At 35.9% G+C, this 22,865-nt stretch overlaps 4 protein-coding genes across 4 annotated transcripts; all 4 read right to left on the bottom strand.

Annotated features, from left to right (window-relative positions):
- Positions 1-2,485: 2,485 nt before the first annotated feature.
- Positions 2,486-7,280, bottom strand: LOC105675274 (uncharacterized). The gene is made up of 4 exons (XM_067355035.1): positions 6,662-7,280; positions 6,368-6,466; positions 6,103-6,228; positions 2,486-5,830 (listed from the first exon to the last, which is right to left on the bottom strand). The coding sequence occupies exons 1-4, from the start codon at positions 7,278-7,280 to the stop codon at positions 5,109-5,111; spliced, it is 1,566 nt and encodes a 521-aa protein (XP_067211136.1). The 3' UTR covers positions 2,486-5,108.
- A 2,568-nt stretch (positions 7,281-9,848) lies between these two features.
- Osi16 (DUF1676 domain-containing protein Osi16) lies at positions 9,849-11,347 on the bottom strand. The gene is made up of 2 exons (XM_012372690.2): positions 10,402-11,347; positions 9,849-10,233 (listed from the first exon to the last, which is right to left on the bottom strand). The coding sequence occupies exons 1-2, from the start codon at positions 10,904-10,906 to the stop codon at positions 9,857-9,859; spliced, it is 882 nt and encodes a 293-aa protein (XP_012228113.1). The 5' UTR covers positions 10,907-11,347; the 3' UTR covers positions 9,849-9,856.
- Positions 11,348-16,447: 5,100 nt separating this feature from the next.
- LOC105675504 (DUF1676 domain-containing protein Osi15) lies at positions 16,448-20,022 on the bottom strand. Its single transcript, XM_012372702.2, has 2 exons — positions 18,573-20,022; positions 16,448-16,822 (listed from the first exon to the last, which is right to left on the bottom strand). Exons 1-2 carry the CDS (start codon positions 19,051-19,053, stop codon positions 16,491-16,493), a joined length of 813 nt encoding a protein of 270 aa, XP_012228125.2. The 5' UTR covers positions 19,054-20,022; the 3' UTR covers positions 16,448-16,490.
- Positions 20,023-20,074: 52 nt separating this feature from the next.
- Osi14 (DUF1676 domain-containing protein Osi14) lies at positions 20,075-22,608 on the bottom strand. Its single transcript, XM_012372698.2, has 3 exons — positions 22,233-22,608; positions 21,603-21,791; positions 20,075-21,022 (listed from the first exon to the last, which is right to left on the bottom strand). Exons 1-3 carry the CDS (start codon positions 22,438-22,440, stop codon positions 20,655-20,657), a joined length of 765 nt encoding a protein of 254 aa, XP_012228121.2. The 5' UTR covers positions 22,441-22,608; the 3' UTR covers positions 20,075-20,654.
- Between the last annotated feature and the right edge of the window lie 257 nt (positions 22,609-22,865).

Below are 22,865 nucleotides of genomic sequence, written 5' to 3'. Positions count from 1 at the left end.
TCTTGCTACATTTAATCCACTAACCGCACTTCAGGCTTTTCACTGATTCCTGGTGAAGGTGTTCTCATTATTCCAGCCGGCAAGTCTGACGCATGGAATCTATGTCCGACCTGCCCACATATCTAACTGACGTATCTATCTTCTCCATCCTGTTAATAATATTTTTGAATACTTCTAATTATGTATTCTAATTCAATAACGATGATTTATTAGGAAATGGAAATATATTGTTTTATTGCATAATTAAAAAAAAAAAAAAAAATGTTATAAGAATTAATTTTTTTCTACTAAAGCTATTTTTTGTTAAAATTTATCTCCAACGTTATAATTATTATGTTTTTTATTCATCAAATTCTACCTAAAAAATACATTCAATTTGTATTACTTTATAGCATTTTCGACATACAAATCATTTCTCGTACAAAAAACGAGTTTTGGAAGTAGCGCACGGTAACTACTTGGATCGAACTGAGTAAAAAAATATAGAGGTCAATGTCGTATCAATGCCGAGGGATAAGAACGGGAGAGAAGAACTTAAACACCGGGCGATCGGGCGGGCCAGGTGAGTGGACGAACGCGGTTCAACCGGATGAATTTCATTGACCTAAATGGCAGGCGCTACGTAGGTAGGTAGGTAGGTTGAGGCGTACGACCGGCCTACGCTGCCGAAAAGCAATTGTACACGCTCATATGCACACGCGGAAGGCGCATTCAAGGAAGCAGAATTTCGTGCTAGAGATCTCGTTCCACCACGGAGATTTGTCCGGCCTCTCCGTTGACGAATGCGAAATAATATAATGTGCGCGTCGGCACGCGCGCTCTCTTCTTTAGAGCTCTCGATACCCATGGAGGAACAAGGGGCCCGTACAACATTCCAGTGTAACCCAATTACATCTTGGCCATAATTTATCAAATCGCGACAAAGCTACTGGATACTTTTTCTCGTGGAAACGGAGACAGTACTCTGTGTTACTGAAACTCGCACGCTTTCAGGATAATTACTTTAAACAATACTGTCGGTTAGCGGCTAATATTTATGTACGATTAGTGAAAGGCTGCATTAATACCACTCTCTACTTACGATGCTTTACAATACACTCCAAAATTTTCTAATGTACAATGAAAAATTCTAATGCACAAATTCCACTTATTCTGATGACTAGGAAATACTTCAAACAATACAAATAGTTTGTTCCGATTGTTTGCTAATTAAGATTCATCTATTATGTCATTACTGAGATATTCTGCCCATTGTATCACGGATCTATATTTAATAAATTGTAATTTAATGGGCTTATAATTCTAGTAATGATTGCAATGTACACCGGTGAAACTCATCAATGTTATTGCTTTTTAATTATCTCGTAAGATCTAACGATCTCGAAAAAAAGAAGCAATTTGTGCCGGTCTGACTGTAACGAATTACTTGGGATGTGCCAGTCGCCCGTAACACATGCGACCGCATATTAGAAAGTATTTCGAGTTATAGACATATAGCTGGAAACTTCCGATCGCGAACCAGAAACGCAAACTTCAACGGCGATAGTAGTTTCAACGGAAAGTATTTGTCTGCATTGCATCAAAACTGGTTTGCACGTGTACGAAGTGAACCAAGCAACTGGGACATGTCACATATTGGGTGAACGAAAATGTGTGAGCTTTATCGTTGCTTAAGAAAAATTTTTTTATTGTATGGTAATGGGCAATAATGAAGTCCGTCAAATTTTATGATCTTTTCTACAGCTTGGGTGACCTTAGAAAGTACAGTTCGTCTATTTCTCTGTTGTAAAATATTATTTTTTAAATAATCTTTTAACAAGTGTTTTAGTTTAATGAAATATTATTAAAAAATTTATTTTACTACAGATATTTTTAAATCGAACACAAATAATGTATTTCTAACGTTAAATTTATATGTCAATTATAAAAATAGAACAATTAAGAATGGCTAAAATCTTACGACAGCCAACTGTTACAATCGTTAAAGTGTCAATCATGTTCGCAAACTCCTCATTTCTATTCTTCGACGAAGAGTGACGACATTTACTCACCCACTTACCTATCTTCTACTTCTTTCTACATATCACAGAACACGCAAATACAATATTATCGCACCATCCCTGACGGAACAAATAGCATATTGTACATTACCTCGTATTACGCCGACATGGAGACATACAATTTCCGTTACGTCAACTGACAAAGATTTTTGCGTTAGACTTCTAATAAGTAAATGAACAAACGAAAAAAACAATTCATTAAATATGTACCCGGAAATAAATATTGAGAACAAATGATATACTTTTGTAACTAATATTAACTAAGTGTTAACACTGGCAAATGTGTGGAAAGCAGACATAAAATCATAAAATCTTTTCAAAAATCGGATTTTTTAATAAAATAAATTATTTTACGACTTTCATAAATGAAATTATATAGAAATTCTTGTGTTTTCGATGAATGGCAATGTGAATGTTGTCATGGTAATTGATAATTGTCGTACGATGCGATAACGCAAGAAAGTGAACCTATCCGCGGGCACGCTATGATGTGTTGCATCTATTTCCGTAACAGTGGGAACCTTCTTTTTGTCAGGTGAATACTTTCACCAATTTTCCTGTCCGATCAGTCACGAAAGGGAGCGGAGTGACGAATTGTGTCCCGTTAAACAGTAGGTTATCTAACGGTGATCGACAGATGACCTCGCGATTTATAAACGGGCGCTTCCTCGTCAAAAGAACCAAAGGAGAGCGTGGAGAAAATCAAATGCGCGACCATAAACGTGCGCGTTCATGCACTGTTCAAGACGATGGTTGACAAATCCGCCTCTGCCGTTACTCTTTTCAAATCAGATCGCGTTGCCACCGAAAAGGCTACGTGCCGCGAGTCACAAGCAGACGGTCAACGCACTAATGTGGGTCGATCATTGCGCGAGTAAAAACTCACGACTCGGACGACTTAAGAATTTAGTCGAGTAAAACGCGCCATGTAAGTTGAATTTATATCAGACAAATCCGAATAAAAGAAGCAGTAGAAAATATGAGATTAATGAAAAGAACGTAATGTACATTTATACATGATAACTGATTTATATTTCATCAAATTTCTTGAAGATCAATTTACATAAGATTTATATATTTGCATTGTCTTTATTTTTACGCACCATATTAATTTCTCTTATTAAGAATTTCTCAAATTCTCCAAATTTAAATTTAATAAAAGACTATTGCTTAACATAAATTCTTAATAAATTTTCTTAAATTCTCGAAGAATTTGTAACTGGTTTTCCAGTATTTCTATTTATTTTTAACATCTTATTATACCACGACTTTATAAAACATTCGATTTTATTAAATATGTAAAAAAATTCAATAAATTAGATTCAATAAAACAAATTTGGCAATAAAATCGGTTGACATTAGAATAAAAAATCAATTAAAATAATTGCAGTCGATTTTTATATCTAAAATATACATAATAAAACAGAAATAAATATATTAGCGGACTATAATGCACGAGAAAAACCGTTACTGACGTCGAATGTGTTTTATTTGTCCTTCTTTTAGACGATCCGTATATGCATCTGTTCAATCTTGAACTTGACCGATTGCACGAAGCTTTCGACATCTGGTGTCAATGTTCCTCACGCTTAAGCCTCTCGATCGGTATAACCAGGTATAATCCAATCTCATCAGGTACGAAATGTTACTAACGACAATCGGTTTTACGGGAGTCGCGTAACTTCACTGTGCGCTGACATCCTCTGATAAGGATTAAGAAACAGTATAAGCCAAGTTAACAATACGCATGAATAATAATGATAGTAATGCAGTTATTTAGAAAACATATTATTAATATGTTTGGATATAATTAATGTCAATTCCAATTTAAGGATTAGAAGATATATTTAAAAAGAAATCGTTGCCTTTTTTATGGAAAAATATTATTCTAATTGCTTAAAAAATTTATTAATTAATTATGTCGTAAGTTCAATAACTAATATTTGTTAAATTAATTGGTAGTATTAATTTGATAACAATAGATATAAACTTTTCATATTTTATCTGCAATGTAGAAGCGTAATATCAAGGATATAATTAATATTAAAGAAATATTATTCGAATTATTCGAAATATATTCGAATATGTGTTTACAAAAAATGTCTAATAATAAATGATAAATTCTGGTTCTTGTACTAGAAGCTCGAAGAAAAAGCTTGACGGAGTTTAAAAACTAAATCTTTAAGATTTTTGAAAATTGTTCTACGCTTACATAAATTTGTATTTCGTCATTTTCTCTAGCGATTTGAATTAATTTAAAAATTTTTATTTTATCCTTTAATTTCTCACATGATGGACAATATGTGGAAAGTGGATTTGTAATATAATATTAATTTTACAATTTATTATGTAATTATTACCTAATTATTGTACAGAAATCTATAATATTATTGCATTGCAGATATATTTATTATATTTTTAAAATATTTTAATAATAATAATTTACAAAATTAACATTGAATTATAAGCTAACTATTTAAATATTTATACATTTTTATAATGTGTTTTCGAATTAATAATGCTTTTACTCACAGGCCCCCAGAGGCCCCTTTATAGTCATGAATATTTACTCCGGTCTGTTGGTCTTTAACAGTATCTCGTTGATGATACCTGTACACTTCCGGTAACTTTCAAGAACGGTTACTCACTAGAAAGTCGTGGCAAGAAGGTTAGAAGACTCTTTAAGAGATTGCGCCACTACATTGCAGATAAAAATAAATTAAAATTAAAAAAAAAATAATTATAAAATTTGAAAAGTTTATATCTATTGTTATCAAATTGATACTACCAATTAATTTAACAAATATTAGTTATTGAACTTACGACATAACTGATTTATCATTTTTTAAGCAATAAGAGTGATATTTTTCCATAGAAAAGGCAACGACTTCTTTTTAAATATATCTTGTAATCCTTAATTTAACTTTTTATTTAAAATGTTTTTAGGGCATACTAGGAATGTTATATTGATAAAAGAAATTCTTTTGCGCAAAAATTGCAGTATTTTTTATTTAAAAATATATATAAGTATGTGATATAATTAACAGTTTAAATTCCACGTAATAAAGGCACCTCTCTAGAGCGCGGATCGATTTCGTGCAATTCAATTCTCGCATTCGAATTTGATGACGAAGCATCGTTCGAACTTGTTTTCTCCGCTGTAGCCTGCCATTCATCCATATATGCCGCATTAGTCTCGTGAATAATATCAGGTTGACTCATACTTGTCAATGAATTGACATTTTTCTCAATCGCATTGACAACAGTAGTAGATGGACTTTGATTGAAGAGAGTCCTACCCTTTGCGCTTACCGTTGATTCTACTTTTGAATTGTTTTTCATCAAACTTACATCGGCGCCTTTGTATTCATGGAAGGCGATATAATTTGTCGCGTTCCAATTGGAAGTCACGGAGTTCGGATTCGCAATTGGCGATGGTTCTTGATAGTCCTCATAATCCGGATAATCAACACTCTCCATATTCGAGACGGCTTCCCCTATCATTGGAGTGTGATTAGATTCGTCCGCGGTCTCCGTCTTGATTATATTGTCGTTGGACAGCATCATCGGTCGTTTGTTGAAGCTGCGACCCCATCCACCGCCGCCTCCGCCGCCGCTGTAGCCGCCGCCTCCTCCTGAAGGGGCACCATAACTACTTGGTGGAGGTGCACCATAACTATCGCTAGGCGGACTACCGCCACAACCGCCACCGCTACATCCACCTCCACCGCCCGAAGATTTTGTAAGAAGTACGATCTCTTTGAGTTGTCCTGGAAAGTGTCACGAGGTGATAGAAGTAACTTGTTAAATGCTAAATGCTTTAAGAAAGTATTACTCAGTTTTGTTATCACAGAAATAGTGGAAAAATAGGCCTTTATATTAATTTTCTACGTTATTGTAGGCAGTAAAATGTGTTTTGTGTCAAACGACAAAGATTAGTATGAGGATCGAAAGATTAATTTCATCAAGACCCCAGCAAAAAAAAAAACATTAGATACAACAAATAGAAAATAAGAAGTAGTCTTACCTCCTCCTCCTCCACCTCCTCCTCCGCCTTGCCAAGGGCCGCCACCGCCGCCTCCGCCCTTTCCAAACTTTCCAGACAGCATCATCATGGTAAGCATTAGAGACATGCCTCCCATCATCATACCTTTCATCGCCGCCAATCCTATTGTACGGGATGTTCGATTAAGTATTATCTTAGTAAAACAGTTTGATGGTATAAAATTTTTACAAAATGAAGATAAAATCTCAATAACGGAAATGTACTCGCGCAAAGCAGTAGGTTAAAATAATTATAACATTACCCATCAGCTTCATCTTCACCATCATTACCATGCCCATCATCATCATCTTGCATTTACCGCCGCCTTTACCTCCGCCTCCGCCTCCTTTCTTTCCTCGTCCTGTAACAAATTGCATTCAACGCAGAGATTTAGCAACGCGGGAAAAAATAATTTCCTATATGCGACAAAGTTCTACAAATTTTTAAAAAATTTTGGAATATTTAGAACATTTATAAATCTTTTTAAAGATGTTTTTCAAAATTCTCTTAACGTTTGTGTTACGTTTATATTTGTTCTGATATTTTCTAAACCAACCTTCCGCTACCGCTGTATCTTCCATCATTACGTCGATCTGATTCTTCGTTCGCTTACTGTCCCATCTGGGCAGCGTGATACGCAGAGTGAACGAATCGAAGAAATCATCTATGGTTTGCTCGATATTGACGTCCGTATCATTCATAGCTCGGCCATCGGATCTATGTGTTACCTTGTTCTTCACCAGCTTTATGTCTTGCCCGAGCAAAGTGATTTCGTCGAGATGGCCTACCGTCTCCAAGAAACGGACAAAACGTTTCTTGATGCAGCCAAGTGAAAATTCTAAGATGCATTTGCCTATGTCTTTTACGGGAAACTCCGGGAAATAGTCTTCCTCTTTGATCTTTATCGAATCGTCTTTAGCTGATGGAACCACCTTTACGTCGATCTTGATGCCATTTCTTTTGAAGTTGAATATTTGACGTTCGACTGGCACCTTGCGCAACCCCGTGTCAAGAATGTAGTTCTTGACGTTTCGGATTCCATTCTTCTCGTATGCATTCGCGTGGATCACACACGTGATCAACAGAAGGAGGACGAACATAAGTTCACGCACTTTTGCACAGGAAGAAATTGACGCTGGTACCGACGACGGTAGAGATAACCTTGGAAAGATCATCGACTGACACTGACTGATCTTCGGGTCATCGCAATCGTTTATATACAACAAGATTTATGTCATTCGCGGTATCTTCTCGACGCTTTGTCACGATTGTCATTATCCGCCGTGAGACAAGTAGTTTCGTAATAACAAGCTTGAAAAGGCGACTTATTGAATCATTCATCGAGTTGTAGCCACAACTGGATAGCACGTGCATTAGTTTGGGAAAACGCTTCCGGATACAGCATTATGAGCTGCTTGTAATACACTGGCACGATTATAAGAAAATTTGAAGGATGAGGCAATTTGTGCTACTTACAAATTAATTGCAGACTTAAATTGAAAAGAACGACAAGGATAATCAGATACTAAAACGCGAGTGTTTAATAATTATCTATTGACATATATTACACAAGTAATTAATGGAAAGGTTTAATTAAAATTCTGCTTATTGTTATTCCTACATTTTCTATTTAGTGATTTTTTGATATTTTCTTATGAAATATAAGATTATTATTTTTTGTCATGCAGTACAAAATATTCTATTATGATTTATATCTTACTTAACTCAAATTTAGAGAAATACTTACAATTAGTATTAGAAAATAGTTTACCCTACAATAAAAAAAATTGTTAATATTTCTATTAAATTAAACATTGAATTATTATATATATTAGCCCAAAATATTACACACATGTTTAAAATAAGATTTTGGTATCATAAACGTTTCTATTTATTAATTTAAAAACTCATCGTTTTATGCAATGTAATGTAAAATTACAAAATATTTACTTTTTATATACAATATAACTATATAACGTAAAAATATATTAGATTTGTACCAACAAATAAGACCACAAAACTATAATATAATAAAACTACGATAATCACAATATTACAATAATCAGAAAACTACTATAACAAGACTATGATATAATAAGATCTTTTTATAAAATGAATACTTTGGTGTAGCATCGACAAGTTTTTTTCCATTAAATATCTTTTCTTCATTTTGATTACATTTTTTCTTCTAAATTAGTTTGATTATGCGCAAGTATATTGCGCCTTATTTAAATACAACTCTAAATACTACTCCAAAAAATAAGGAATATTTTTCAAATGCTCAAACTTGAGCAATTTTCAAACTACTGAAACTCGGCGATTAATCGTAGATAAAAAATTGTGAAAGTATTTTAAATCTTGAAGTTTGTACTTTTACATACTTTTAGTCGTTTTTAAAAACTTTTTAATTTTACGCTCCAGAGCTCGAAAAGAAGAACACTTTGGGCGGTATTCATAGTCCGTTCTTATATTTAAGATTGTTTTAAGATGCTATGAACCAATCAGAAAGCCATATTAGTATCTTAAGACAGTACTTACGATAATCTTGGAATAAGAGCGGACTATGAATACCGCCCATTGTTTTGTTTTAAAAATTACGTACTTTCAACACTTTGTAGCTTGGTAAAAAAATTTTTTTCACAAAATTTGTGATAAATTTTAAAAACTATAACATTTTTCCCATTTTAAAACCAGCCCTACATTTTGTGAAAATGTTTACTGGCAGTAGCATTAACGTAAAAAAAAAAAAAATATAGATTTAATTTCAAAGTCGAGCAACTTTTAGTCCAAAAAATTGTAGCAAAATGTAAGAAAATACGTTTTTTGTAAGTGTTTTATGTATATCTACATAGATGTGTAACACGATTGCAACTGCATGCACCTTGAGAATAGCAACACTCCATGATTTGATGCAAAAATGTTAACTTGAACGTCTATCATAGTGGAGGTGCCGGTCTTATTACTTTTTAATTGGTGCGTACATTCACCTTCAGAGATATCTACGTTTAACCGTGAAGATTAAATTGCCGTAACAGAAAGTATGTGCAGACTTTTCAGCGCGTGATACGGTTGCACACGATGCATTTACGACTAGCAGTTAGAAGAGTTCAATTTCCTCATTTGAACTAACAAATCCCTGATAGTTATCGCTAAACATTACAATAAACGTTCTTATTTACTTACTTATTTACTGACGTTATTGTGGAAAAACTGCTTGGCACGTACTTGGCACTTTGCGTTTTTTACTATATGATTCTTAACCGCCGCAAATTATTGCAGTAATATACAACAGTATATCTTTACAAATATTCTTTATTATTACAACTTTACAATAACAAAATAATAAATATTCAAAAAAAAAAAATCATGTACATGATTTTGGGCAATTTGCGTGCACGGCGATGGTACGCTTCCACGATAGTCGAACCAGTTGAGATGCGACCGCAATAAATACCTACGTGACTATAGATGATAATAAAGGTGATAACGTTTGAACCAAGATGAAATGAGATTAGACGAGATCTTGGAGAGACGAGCGAGAAATATTACGATGGCGAAGGATAAGAGATGGAGGAGCACAGCGAGATGAATAGAAGTAAAGAGACAGATGAAACAGGAGCGACAGTGCGTGAGGATGAAAGGAAAGACAGAAAGGAAATTCGGTGAGGTAGAGATGTGCTAATGTGCTTTTTTGTTGTGTATCGACGAGTGCGCGCAGACGCCTCGTCGGGATTGATTGATGAATCGGAGATTAATTTTGCAAGATTGATCTGCGATCGCGCGCGTTGCCGTACTTGAGCACGCCCTGTTGCAAGGAGTCGTGAACGGAATCGAGGGATCTGCCATATCCGGAGTGCCCGTATCCGTGTCCATGATGCTCCTCCGAGCTGTGCGTGTGCGAACTGGAGTACACAGGCTTGCTAACAATTTCGTACGTGGTCTTCTTTTCGCCGTGGCTTGCCAAAGACTTGAGCCCGATGATGGCTGATAGCATGAGCGCCATAAGGCCGGTCATCAGGGCTTTTCCCGCGAGGAGCGCCAAGGCGCCGAAACCAACCGCGCCGAGGGTTCCCTTCATCATCAACAGACCGGCCATCAGGGCGCCGTTACCCTTGTCCTTCTTACGTCCTGTGTTCGAATGTAAAGAAGTGATTAATATTTTGAAACACATGAATAATAAAATGGAAAAAAGTATGCAGATCCGATTCAGTCAAATAAATTGTCTTGCGAATTGTTTGATTATATAATTTTTATTATGCATCGGCACTCATTCATAAGTAAATGAAATTTTCTAACCTGTTTCAACATTTTGGCTGCCACCCAAGCCGAGTTGCGCGAGTGCATCTTCATTGAAGCTTCTGGCAGCTTCGAAGGTCTTCGGATCGAAAAGCTTGATGGAGATCGAGTGGCTGTTAAGGTAACTGCCAACCTTGTGAACCAAGTAGGCATCCAGCCTCTTTTCGACATCTGGAAAGTCTCTCGCCAGATTGGCGACTACTTCCGACGTCGGGACATCGGTGGAGCTGTTCTCCTTGACGACAGATACACCCGGCAGGATACCTATATCCTGCTGTTCCGATAATTTATCCAAGAAGGACACCACGTCCAGCTTGAGGCACGTGGCACTGTATGACTTCCCGCAATCTTTGTTTAAATTGGATGCCAGATTTTCCGGCGTTTCTTCGACTATTTGCCTCGAGGCACGTCTCTCGATCTCCGCACTGGCGCATCCCGAGAGAACCAGTACCAGAAGAAGGAGATGACAACGTGACAATTGGACGACGTGCGTAATTCCTTTCATCGCGAATTCCTTTTCTCTCGAAATCCGATCGAAGAAAGAAGGATTCGTGCGGGTTATTTTTTTTTTCGTCCCGGGTCTACGAATCGCCAGCAGCGCGACGATATCCTCGAAGACGAAGGACCTTGAAGCTGACGGACGAGACGCGTATCGTGCACTGGGCCTAGCCTCGGATACTTGCAGTATATATAGAGCGAGTCACCGGGTAGAGTCCTTTTTCCTTTTTGCCTTTCGGTCATTTCATACATTCTCCGTAGACGAGAACACCGGCGACGGAACTCTCTTCTTTGCGGACGTTGAAGAGGAGGCAAGGCCTCTCGCAGCCGTCCGCAGTAGTGGCGAGAGGGAGCGTCAAATAGAGCGGAGAATTCGAATCTGAGTCAAATTTATGGAAAAAAGAAAAACAATGAACGGGTACGGGATGATGAATGAGAGCGAAGGCTAGACGCAATTTAATCGTGTCAACAGCAGTTACGAATAATACATATGCAATTGACCAAAACAACATTCGATTAATACACTCATTCATTAACAATTTTATTATTTTTCACTGGCACGCGCCATTATTTATCTCATTGATTATAATTTACAAAGAAATTCTTCACGTTATTTGTATTTTTACAAATACAAATTATTTCGAAAATTTACATTGTACATAAATTTATGAGATGATTTATAAAAATTATAAATCTGTGCACCAAAGTTTTACACAATTAAATATATTTGTTTCTCATAATTCAATTTGTACATCGGAAAATTTGTAAAAGTAAATCTAGTTACTGATCTATATTTCTTAAATCCGGCTGTATGTAGAAATCGTTTCTGCAAAAAAACGAATGCTGTTTTATATATATTTGCAAAGTGAAACAGGAGTTAACACGTAATTAGTGACAACATTATGACAAAGGGATTTATATAATCAATTGGATCAATCATTTGAAACACTTATTAATTGCTCAACAACGGCCGCTTATATCGTCAGCGTCCGATCGCCCGGCACGAGATCACTTTCGATTTCACAGAAACGAAACCAAAAGGACGACGAGACAAATTATGCGCAATTCGCGAACTGAAGGTGAATAAAAATCGCCAATTGAAAAGCTCATCGATGGGTATACCATAGAAATTGTTATTGCAGGCAAAGCGAAACGAGACGGGAGTCCTACTTTAAATCAGCCCAGTTTAGCTAGCTCGTAGGAGATCCGATTTTCGCGCGCCACGCTCGAGCAACGGCGCTTCAGACGGATCTGCCGATGTGAAAGTACGCAGTCGATTTTCACGAGCAACTCGACTGGGATCTTATCGCACCGTACGCGTATACGTATGCACACGCGGTGGCGGCGCGCTGCACATCTCGAGATACAGTCGCGCTTGCATGCCTGTGCGGCAGGTGTGCCGACTTAGAACGGACTAGCCTTCTTCCCCAGGCATCCATTTCACAATTTGTTGCTTCCTTTTCGCTCGGTGCCTTCCTTTCGTTAATAATCGTGCTATCTCGAGCACGTCATACTGTTCTTGTTATCGTGAAATCGTACGCGACAGATCGAGTGAGATTGAGGCGTCGGCTTCGCGGTCGTAAATATCGGCGAAAGGAACGGATTGATATCGAAAAATGTCTTGCATTTATCTTTTGCAAATTAAATCGATAATTGTAAGAATAAAAAACGGTATGCAGCTCTACCTTGTGTGTTCATTCACATTTACTCAATCTGGCATTCCAATTTTATCGTCTTTTTTATTCAATCGAGACTCAATCAGGACAGCCAGCATTTGTAATCTGCGTATAATCCGTGCTTCCTGTTTTTTGCAACGTTAACGTTTGAAACCGCAATGTTACGTTGTATTTGGGACATTCAATAAAAACAATGCTGTTTAATCTCGTGATTTACCATCAAATAGGCAAGTAGAAAAAAATAAAAGGAAAAGAGATGTTCCCACGAATAATAGTATTTATATCTATTTAATTTTATTCAATCCTTTCGTTCCCGCTGTAGCCACATATGGCTACATATTTAAAATTATGAAATAAAATACTATTCTGCCAGATATATTCGCATATCTATGAATATGTTTAGTTCTTTTAGATTTATTTGTTATGTAATATGCACAAAAACATGAAAAAAAATTTGATTGCAGCTGTTAAATAATTTCGAAATGAAAGGGTTAATAAGCCTCAATTAAATACATTAATAAAACGAAGTAATTATTAATTTATTAGTCAAATATTCATCGCGTGCGTAACTAATTTTTATTTTCTTAAACTACAAATATCAAAGAATCTTTTGCATTATATTCATAATTTTAGTAGGTATATGAAATTAAAAGCAAAGTATAGAGTTTCTCCATAAAATGAATTCTGAAAATAATAGATAGTAATTCACATTTACAAGCGAATATGATGTTACAGCAGATGAATGTGTATGAAGATTATTGTGCGTTCAGTTACGCCTTGGTTACCCTATTTTCAGTCGAAATCGAGATAGTCGTTGTTTTAAGAAAGTCGCTCGCACTTACCCATCAATTTGCAATAATTCAGAAAACATTCACGCTGGATCAGCGAAGATAACGCGTCAATAATTTTTCTCCAACGGTTATCGCAGCATATCGTGTTCCTACCCATCGAAATTATTGGTATGTCAGTTATATAGTACTGTTAGGAATTTAGAAAAATATATATAACCTAGGGAAATTGTTCGTCTTGAAGAGCTGAAAATTGATAGGCGTGCGGAACGTTGTTTACCATATTATCCGTTAATAAACGGTACCTTCGATATTTTTACGGATGGCTTGCTTTCTTCTGGGAAAGCGATCATTGTTCTTTCTTACTTTATAACGCACATACGCACAGGAATATAAATTGTCATATTTCAGGAGCAGAGAGAGTTTGGTATCTCTTCAATTTGGGCCGCTTCTTTGTCGGAAAAAAATTGACATTCCAGTGCTTTAACGGGAAAATTATCATTTTGATCGTATGGATATCTTGTATATTTGTACAGAATCTGTAATATTGCGTTATTATTCTTCCTCTAAAATTCTGATAAATTTCAAATCATTTTAATTAATTAAAAATCATTTTTTCGATTACTTTTAGAAAATTGATAAATTTATATGCTGAGGAAATGCTCCATATGAATGTATGCACATAGTGCGTATACAATTTGTACGTTGAAGCATGAAACAAGGACTGAAGGAAGGTGGAATTGCTGCTTCTGATACTTGGTACTGCCCGAGTGATTGCATAGACCTCATTAATTTGAGAACGCACATCCGCTTTATGCACTTAAAATGCAACGCGTTTATTTTATACTTTCGCATTTTTTTTCTCAAGCGAGCCAAGTGAACGTTAAACCACAAATTTCTTCTCTGCAGTGATAGATTAGATAAGAATACAGTGATTGAGTCGTCGTATTACGTTGCCGTTTTCTGTAAGTTATATTTCGAATAATCCGGTCACTGTTGGCCCAATCATGTCAAGGTATGAAATAATTTATTGCCGCAAGCAATTGCCGCTATTGATAGCGATCGAAATGTTGAGATCCGTAAAAGATTTCCCGGATCTACATTCTTACCTAAAATGAGGAGTGGATACCTCTGTTAGACTACATTTCTAAATTACAAATTTGATTTACCACTGATAAATCCTAAAATATTTATGATAATTTTAACGGTTTTTACGGTTCGTAAAATAATAATATGATAGATAATTATAGTATGAAAGTAATAGTATGAATATATATACAATTATATTTAATTGCAAAGAAAATTAATTGTTAATTTGAATAAACATTAATAGTTTAAATAAAGAATTAAATTTAATTATTATTATTTTTGCGAATAGTTTATTAGTATTCATATTTTTTGCGAACTATTTTTTTTGTACATAATTAATTGATATTTATCTACAATATAAGAAAGCGCACAGTTTCACATGGTATATAATAGCAAAATATATGATTGTTATTGCAAAAAATCTCAAATTATTTAAAGAATATCTCATAACGAGCTATAAGCATTAAAAAAACTTTATTTTTCCGGAGACTACATATTATTGTTCAAAAAACTTATATATAATTTTATACTAATTGTATATGTTTCATACTTATGAAAGTATATTTTTTACGAAAACTATTTGAAGAAAAGTATATAAAAATATATAGAATTTTTAAGCAATCATTAATAAAAAAAATTTACAAATTCACAATTTGTTGACGCTGAACTCAGAAAAATATTTCTAACGCTTAATATTAGATATAAAAAAATATACAATAATATTTCCAGCTTTATTGGCAAATATATGTTGTACAATTTCATTGTAGATAAGGAAAACTAATTGTAGATAAGGAAAACTAATTATCGATCATTCAAGCAAAGAATTTAATTGTTATTTACATTTTTTATATGTAGAGAATATTAGGCGTCAAATATTAAAGGCAACATAAAACATGATTTGAATATGATATACGTGTGAAAAACTTGTGTGGCATGTCTGGACTTTAATAAATATTAACGTGTATGAAAGAAAGATGCCTCAGCATGAGTCGATAGCCTACGTCCCGCATAGCGTTCGTCACTTCTCAACGGTGCTATCCTCTCGTACGGCTGATATATAGCCGCATTGACCGTACCACCTCTCGAGGCGTCTCGACTAATCACAACCGATACCGTTATTCCGATCCCCACTATGAAGGCCACGGCCGTGCGGCCGTACCTGTTGGGCTGAACCACGCGGTGGGGAAACACGTGGAGGGTAATGACACACTAACCTTGATTCGTACAAGGTATCGTGGGGGATAACTCGGTGGGGGACCAATCGTAGCCACGGTCCGTTACGATCCGCTTTCCTACTACGCCTGACATAGTAACCTCATTTCCTTTCTCTTCCTAGTTCCCCTACTCGCGCGCGCGATCCGGTCTTTCTCCACCACCTCCCACCTTCCTAACGCATCGCTCTGTCTTCTCTCCGTCCGTGAACTCCCATCTGGGACATTGGCCTTCCCGTCTGACCGACTGAGTAACCCGCTTACAGTTATGTGTATGCATATGTATACGCATATGCATTTCTCAATATTTATTTAATTATTTACAAATTTCAATACATCGCAAGTATTTCTTATTGCCGGTGTCGCTATCACGCAAGCATTTGGGTCGAAAGTTAGAAAAATATGATGCATCCGAGCCCGGCAATTTGCCAGTATCGCAATGACATGACGCATTTGACAATTGTCCGAAGTGACGTCGATGCCACGATGAAGATACGACGTCTACAATGTGAAATTTTATACACCCATTGCAAGCATTTCTTATTATCAATATCGCTGTCACGTGAGCATTTAGGTCAAGCGTTAGAAAAATATGATATGTCCGAGCTTGGTAATTTGCCGGTATCGCAATGACATGACGCATTTGACAACTGTCCGAAGTGACGTTGATGTCACGATTAGATACGATGTCACTGATGCCGATGTCGCAATGATCAAGAAGGTATTTTACAAAAAGAAGAATGATTTATTTTAGTTCATAAAACAAGTATATGCAGGCACACAATAAATAAATAAATAAATGAACGAATGGCAAGGCGCATTGCATTCTACGGAATTTCGTGGTATGGATACTGTTCGCCATTGTATTCGGGTGTCCAGCCTCTGTAGGGTTGGTTGACCTCTTGCTCCGACCTGTGCCAGTGATCGTGATGAATTTCATGCGGCCTTACAACTCCATAGCTGACCCTTGGCGGTGGCGGTGGTGCGACAAGGGACTTCAGGGCTAGTGCGCCGGAAAGCACGAGCGCCGTGAGACCTACGCTCAAGCCCTTGACGCTTATTAATCCGATCAGGGTGATCACGATGGGCAAAATGATCACTGCCTTTACTTTCAGTAGGAGCAACAGCGGTAAGATCAGCTTCTTCAATCTTGTACGCGCTGTAATGTATATTTTGCAAATTAGTAAGTAACATACAATACTTTGTGAATAATCAAATAATTATATAGCGTTCTTCCCCGCCAAAGTATTTCAATAAGTTATTACACGATATGGTATATTAAATTTCTAATAATTATAACAAAAGGATGAAAGAATGATATTTAAATATCGAATTGTAAGAATCCTGCTAAAACTCCGCGAAATATAAATAAAATTCGTGTTAAATGTGATAGAAATATAGAGAGCGTGATTAATACACACAAAAAATGATATCGATAATCGCAGAATGCTTTGATGATCGAGGAGCATTTCTAAAAGACCATAACGGTCGTTCATCATCCAATCTACTTTCTTCGACATGCGACACTCTCGTTCAAGGTCCTTCTCAGACATCCCCTCGCGGTAGCCGTCCCAGAAACCCGGAATCCCACCAGACCTATCAAACGGTAACCCACTTCGATCCACTCCCACCTCTGGCATGCGTTTTCACGGATATGCTGGAAGTGGGACACTGCAGCTTTCTTCTACGAAATCTGTTCGTTTCGGTCGCTCTTATCTCCCTTTTTCAGTAATCATCAATGAACATCGATAATCGCGTGCCCAAATTTTTGAGTATTTTCAAAATCGTATGACAAATATGTTACGCATTACAAATGCGTGAACATAAAAATTGATAAATATGAAAAAGGATAAGCTGCACTAGAAAAAAGGAAGGTGAATGGTATATCGGTCGCAACCGAATCGAAAAGGAAGATGCAGCAAGTTACACTTTCCAGCCAATCACTTACGAGATTCGTGAACTACTTAAACCTCATTGGTAAGACTTTAGAAAGGTGAGGCTCTATAAGTTTGAGTCCACTGAATGATGTATTCATAGCAGATCGGAACGTAGCGGAAGAACACGAAACTGTTATGTTAGATCCAAGAATCTGACAAAATTCTAAATCTAATGTTGCCATCAATAGCTAGTTGTAGAAAACGGTTGCAGAATATCTAAGTTTAACACGTATGTAAGAAAGATAGAGTGTAAGACCAGATTACGATAAGTTTCGTTCAAGTATAGAAAAATTAAATATATTTTACGAAATAAATTAAATAGATATTTTAAAGAAAAATAGAGAACATTTTACTCGTTATATAAGGATGGATAGATGTTATTTTGTGTAGCAATAGTCCTTGTATTTTTTTTTTTAATTTAGAATATTTTTGATGCATGAAAACATATTATCTACAATTGTAAGTAAATATCATTTATTGCAATAGAAAATTGAAAATTATAACACTTTAGTATATTCTGTTTCTTTATGTCAAATAATACACGTTTTAATTATTTAACTAAGGATTACTATTTTCTTTATTGTTATATATAGTCTATATAGTATATAAGGCAGCAATATGTTATAATAAATAAGGATTATTGTTTTTCAAACTTAGTAATCCTATTGAAAAGGTGCGATTTAGTAAGTTTTATATTAAGTATCTTGTGTTATACATTATACACACACTCTCTCTCTCTAGATCTCACATTTCTGAAATGGTTTTAGTAACTCTGAAAATAATATATTTCCCCAAATTATCCTAATCGCAATCTCGTTATGCGAAATTAAGAAATAAATGCTCCAATTGCCTCTAATTCACAAATTTGGCAACATTTTTTTGCTCTATTTAGTAAACATAAAACAATGCTAACATTCAATTTCTTCTTCTATTAAAAACATCATAGCAATTTTTCTCTGATGTATCGTTTACCTTCGGACGCTCCGTGTGTCAGACTTCTGAGTTCTATGTCGATGTTGTGTTGGCCAAGAGCGCGTCCAAACAAGCCGGCCGTTGAAGCGTCATTAGGAAAATTAATTTCTATTCTTCGGGTCTGCAAAAATTTTTCGATTCTGCTTACAAGAGGATCCGCGCTCTTTTCCGACGGCTCCCCATCTTCCGCGATCTTCTCCAGGGTGACGATATCACCGTAAATACCGATGGTATCCTTTCTGTTGAGTTCGTCCATCGCCCTCGTGAGTCTCCCTTCTAGATACTCTAAACTGTTTCCATCTTCCTGGTTTGAGTCGGCTACCACCAACGTCGCCAGTTGCAACGCCAGGACGATGATTATTTTCGTCTTCATTGTCCCACGAAGTGCTACAGCGCGACTTCGAACAAACGATTTTGACTGTTTGCCCCCAGAGTTTTTTTTTCTTTTATACGACCCGCAATCGATAGGTAGTGGGGCCATAGTGAACCATTTGGCAAGCAACGTGCAAGGGCAGTAGTGCCGAGAATTTTAATTTTGCCGACTCTCTGAAGAGCGAGCATGAGCATGCATAGCACAAGAATCGCGTGACGTTGAGTACGCCGGTATAAACGAATTTTCCTTTTATTCGTGATCACTTTCAAACTCTCGGGTCTAGGATAGATTCTTTCTTTTTCAACTCCACGATTTTTCTAATTGAAAGTGGGTTTTGTTTTTGCTATTTTTTGCTGGATTTTTTTGATTAATTATACATCAATTTTTCCCAGTAGTTTGCATTTATTTACAAGCCATTATTTTTATGTAAAATTAGCAACATATTGAAACAAAAATTAGTTTTGTATAAAATTAACAACGTTACATTCAATAAAAATTTAATATAGAAATGAGAATATTCTTCAACCTACTAAAAGCCCAGTTTATTTTAACATGAATTGAACGAAACTACAAGAATATTAAATTTCAAAAATATAATTACATTTTGTCGGTTAGTTGCTCTTTTAGCATATATTTTACGTTATTAAATTTATTTAAAAAACGCGTGACCATCGCACCATTTTCATCAAACTGAGGAAGATTCGGAAGTCGGATCAAAACGTCTTTTTTTTTTGTTTTGTATTTTTTCCATCTAGTTGTTGTTTTTGTGTCATTAACACTCGCGCATTTAGTTCTTTTTGCCTTTCTCCCCCCCCCCCCATTAATTTCTTTTATTTAAAAATTTGTCTTATGTAAAAAAATTTCTAATTTATTTATGCATTGGTAGTTAAAATTATTTGCATGGCATATGCATACAATGGCTTGGAGGATTGGCTCTAAGCAATTATCTTTTACAATCAGCATACATCATTATTGCATTCGTTCACGAGCTTTCTGGTGAAAATTAGATTTCCGTGTCTCTTGGTGATAGTATGCTAAACTTGTGTCCCGAATCAACCAGTTGAAAGCCACTCGAGGAAAAGAAATGGAACGAATGACAGAGACAACAGCTAAAGAAAAAGAAAGATCGCAGAAGACAGAAGTGGGAGTGTAAATGACCTGTAGGTATGTCCATATCCGATCGGAATCACATATGAGCTCTGTGATTGCACGCCGGGTCAATATTTCGCACTAGCAGAAACTGATCACGTACGATTTTCCATGCACTGCGCTGCGTCAGATTTTTGCGATAATTTCTCTGAATTGGAAATTTACTTTTTATTTACGATTCATGAAAGGAGATTTCTCGCATCTCATGTCTGTAGACAGATAAGTAAAGCAATGTAACAAGCACTAATTTTTTTTTCATAAATGATTTATTAAATATACAAGTAGAATTTAATTATTTGACACATACGATTGTTCAATAACTCATAGAATCGATTAATTACATTCGACGTACATAAAACACTTATACGTATATAAATATGTAACATATATAAATATAGGTATATATAGGTATAGGTATACTAATCTAGCAGTCGTAGGTGGGTCCAATGGCCTCGAGACAATTTTTTGGCTCTTGGATATGGCTTTCGGTATTTTTAAACCCTTTTGAAAGTCTCTCCATGTCAGATGAATGGAATGAAATTCCGAGTGAGAAGTCTCGTTTATTCGATAACATTGGGAGTTTGCGGTTTGTGCGCGGAATATGCCAAATTATGGGCGTCGATTTTCGCGTCAGCTTTCGTCTCGTCCAAGCTCCTATATCCTGGATGTTCGGAAGCAGCAAACCAATTTCCGGCAAAGCTGTCATGGATGGGGGGATTAGGTACGAAATTCTGGTTGACATCACTAGTCGACAACTTGTTGCTAATAAATTGGTCGTACATTGCGTAACCGCTAAGCAGAAGGGCGATTTTACCCAGAATTAAAGCTTTGAAAACCAGAAGAATAACGCTAGCAACCAGGGGTATCATTACAACCTTGAATCCCACATAGACCAGTGGCCAAATCCACTTCTTTAATTTGGCACGTCCTATTCACAAAGAAGTAAATATAATTAATGCTGGTTATATAATTGATCAAAGAGATATATTTATTAGTCACACTATTTTGTGACTAGGATTAATTAATTATTTGGTGGTAAAACTTGTATTTTCAATAATTACAGCGCTTAATAAAGATCGATAGTACTTTAATATTATACACAGAAACATGTTTAACTTTCTGATACGTGAAAAGAGTTTAAATTCATTAAAACGGTGATCTATAGAAAAATATAGAAATTAAAAAGTTAGATATATTTAAAGAAAGTATTGATCGACGAACATGCACTATATTCTAATTCTAATGAGCGATGTAACGATAATTAGCCAAAACTTTTTTTGAATACAATCGAGAAGGAAAGCGAATCGCGTTTCCTTGAAGAACGAGTTTATCCGGAACAGGTCTGACGCCATATAGATATAGATATCACGAAGGTGAAAGGCGTGCTGAAGCGCTTATTCGTTTATACTCATGACGTCGCGAATCCGTGACGTTAATCGTCTAGACATCGATGAAAGGACGATTGCGCAATCGAGATACTTAATAGAGGCGTAAGAAATAAGACTTACCATCATTCAGAGCGCGTGAAACCGTTTCTGTGGACAGTTTCTTGAATGACAAACTGTGACTGCTTAAGAAGGAATTGCTTGCATCAAGGAACATGATAAAAAGTTTTGTCGTCCTCTCGGACGTATCCTGTGGTAATTCCTGTATTATCTCCGATTCGGACTGCTGTAAATTCCTAGCAGTCCTCTCCACTGTAACAAAAAATTTTTGCAATTACAGTTGATGTTAAAAATGTTAGATGGATGAATGTCAATTATTAGAAAAGTTGTCTTTACAGTTGCATCTTTCTACAAACAAAAATGATGGAGAATGTCTGCATACATGCACATATGTTTGTCCACGCGATATTACGATGTTATAAGTTTGTTAAGCATGTTTAAAAGCAATTGAATAATTTCTTATTTCTTAATATTTTTTTTTTTACTTTTTGTATTTTTTATATTCTGTTTTTTTTTTAATAATATAATACATTTTTTAATTTTACAATAATAAATCCTTTTTTTATTAATATCATATAGTGCTATTAATTCTGATAAAGTATCATTGTAAATGTACTTAAATTCTGATCTTAACCAATTACTTTTTTACGCATTATAAAGCACTACAAGTTTAAGTAAAGCACAAAAACATACTTGGTGTATCTCGTACGAAAGTTACGCCATCGATGATGTTGATGTCTTCCGATACAGCCGCTTTATTCAGAGCAGCGATGATCTTCACAAAATAACAACTGAAGAACTCATTATCGTGGGAAGTAAAACAATCCACTGATTGCAATACAGGTTTCGCAGGTCCAGCTGCAACATATGCAGCAAGAAGTACCACCAGGAGTTTGTTCATCTTCCTCGTTCAGTCACTTGGCAAGTTGTCGCGAAATAGAACACTGAGAATAGGTGGCCGGAGATGGAGTGCGAGAGAACTCCCCGGAAAATTTTCGGAACAAAGTGTGACCTGGCCCTGCGTCGCTTCAATCTTTATAGGTATCCACCATGTAGGACCCTCCTCGATATCCCCCACTCTGGTTAACGACGACGTGCACGACGACAACGTATGACAAGACGTACGACTCATTATTGTGGGCAGACACCAGCGGCCACCTCCCCAGAAAAACTTTCTTCGATAATTTTTTAAACAAACGCGCGACTGCGTGGAGAGATGCATTATTGCACTGATAGACCCTAAAATAGACTCTCCACCCGAACTTCGTTTATCGACTTCGTTATCATAGAGTGCTTAAAATAGTAAAAGAAGTAATAATTCAGGAA

Source organism: Linepithema humile, chromosome 5 (genome assembly GCF_040581485.1).
Source record: "Linepithema humile isolate Giens D197 chromosome 5, Lhum_UNIL_v1.0, whole genome shotgun sequence".
In the NCBI taxonomy this organism is placed as follows: domain Eukaryota; kingdom Metazoa; phylum Arthropoda; class Insecta; order Hymenoptera; family Formicidae; genus Linepithema; species Linepithema humile.
Note: the sequence above shows the minus strand (reverse complement) of the source record. Positions and strands in the feature narration are given on the sequence as shown.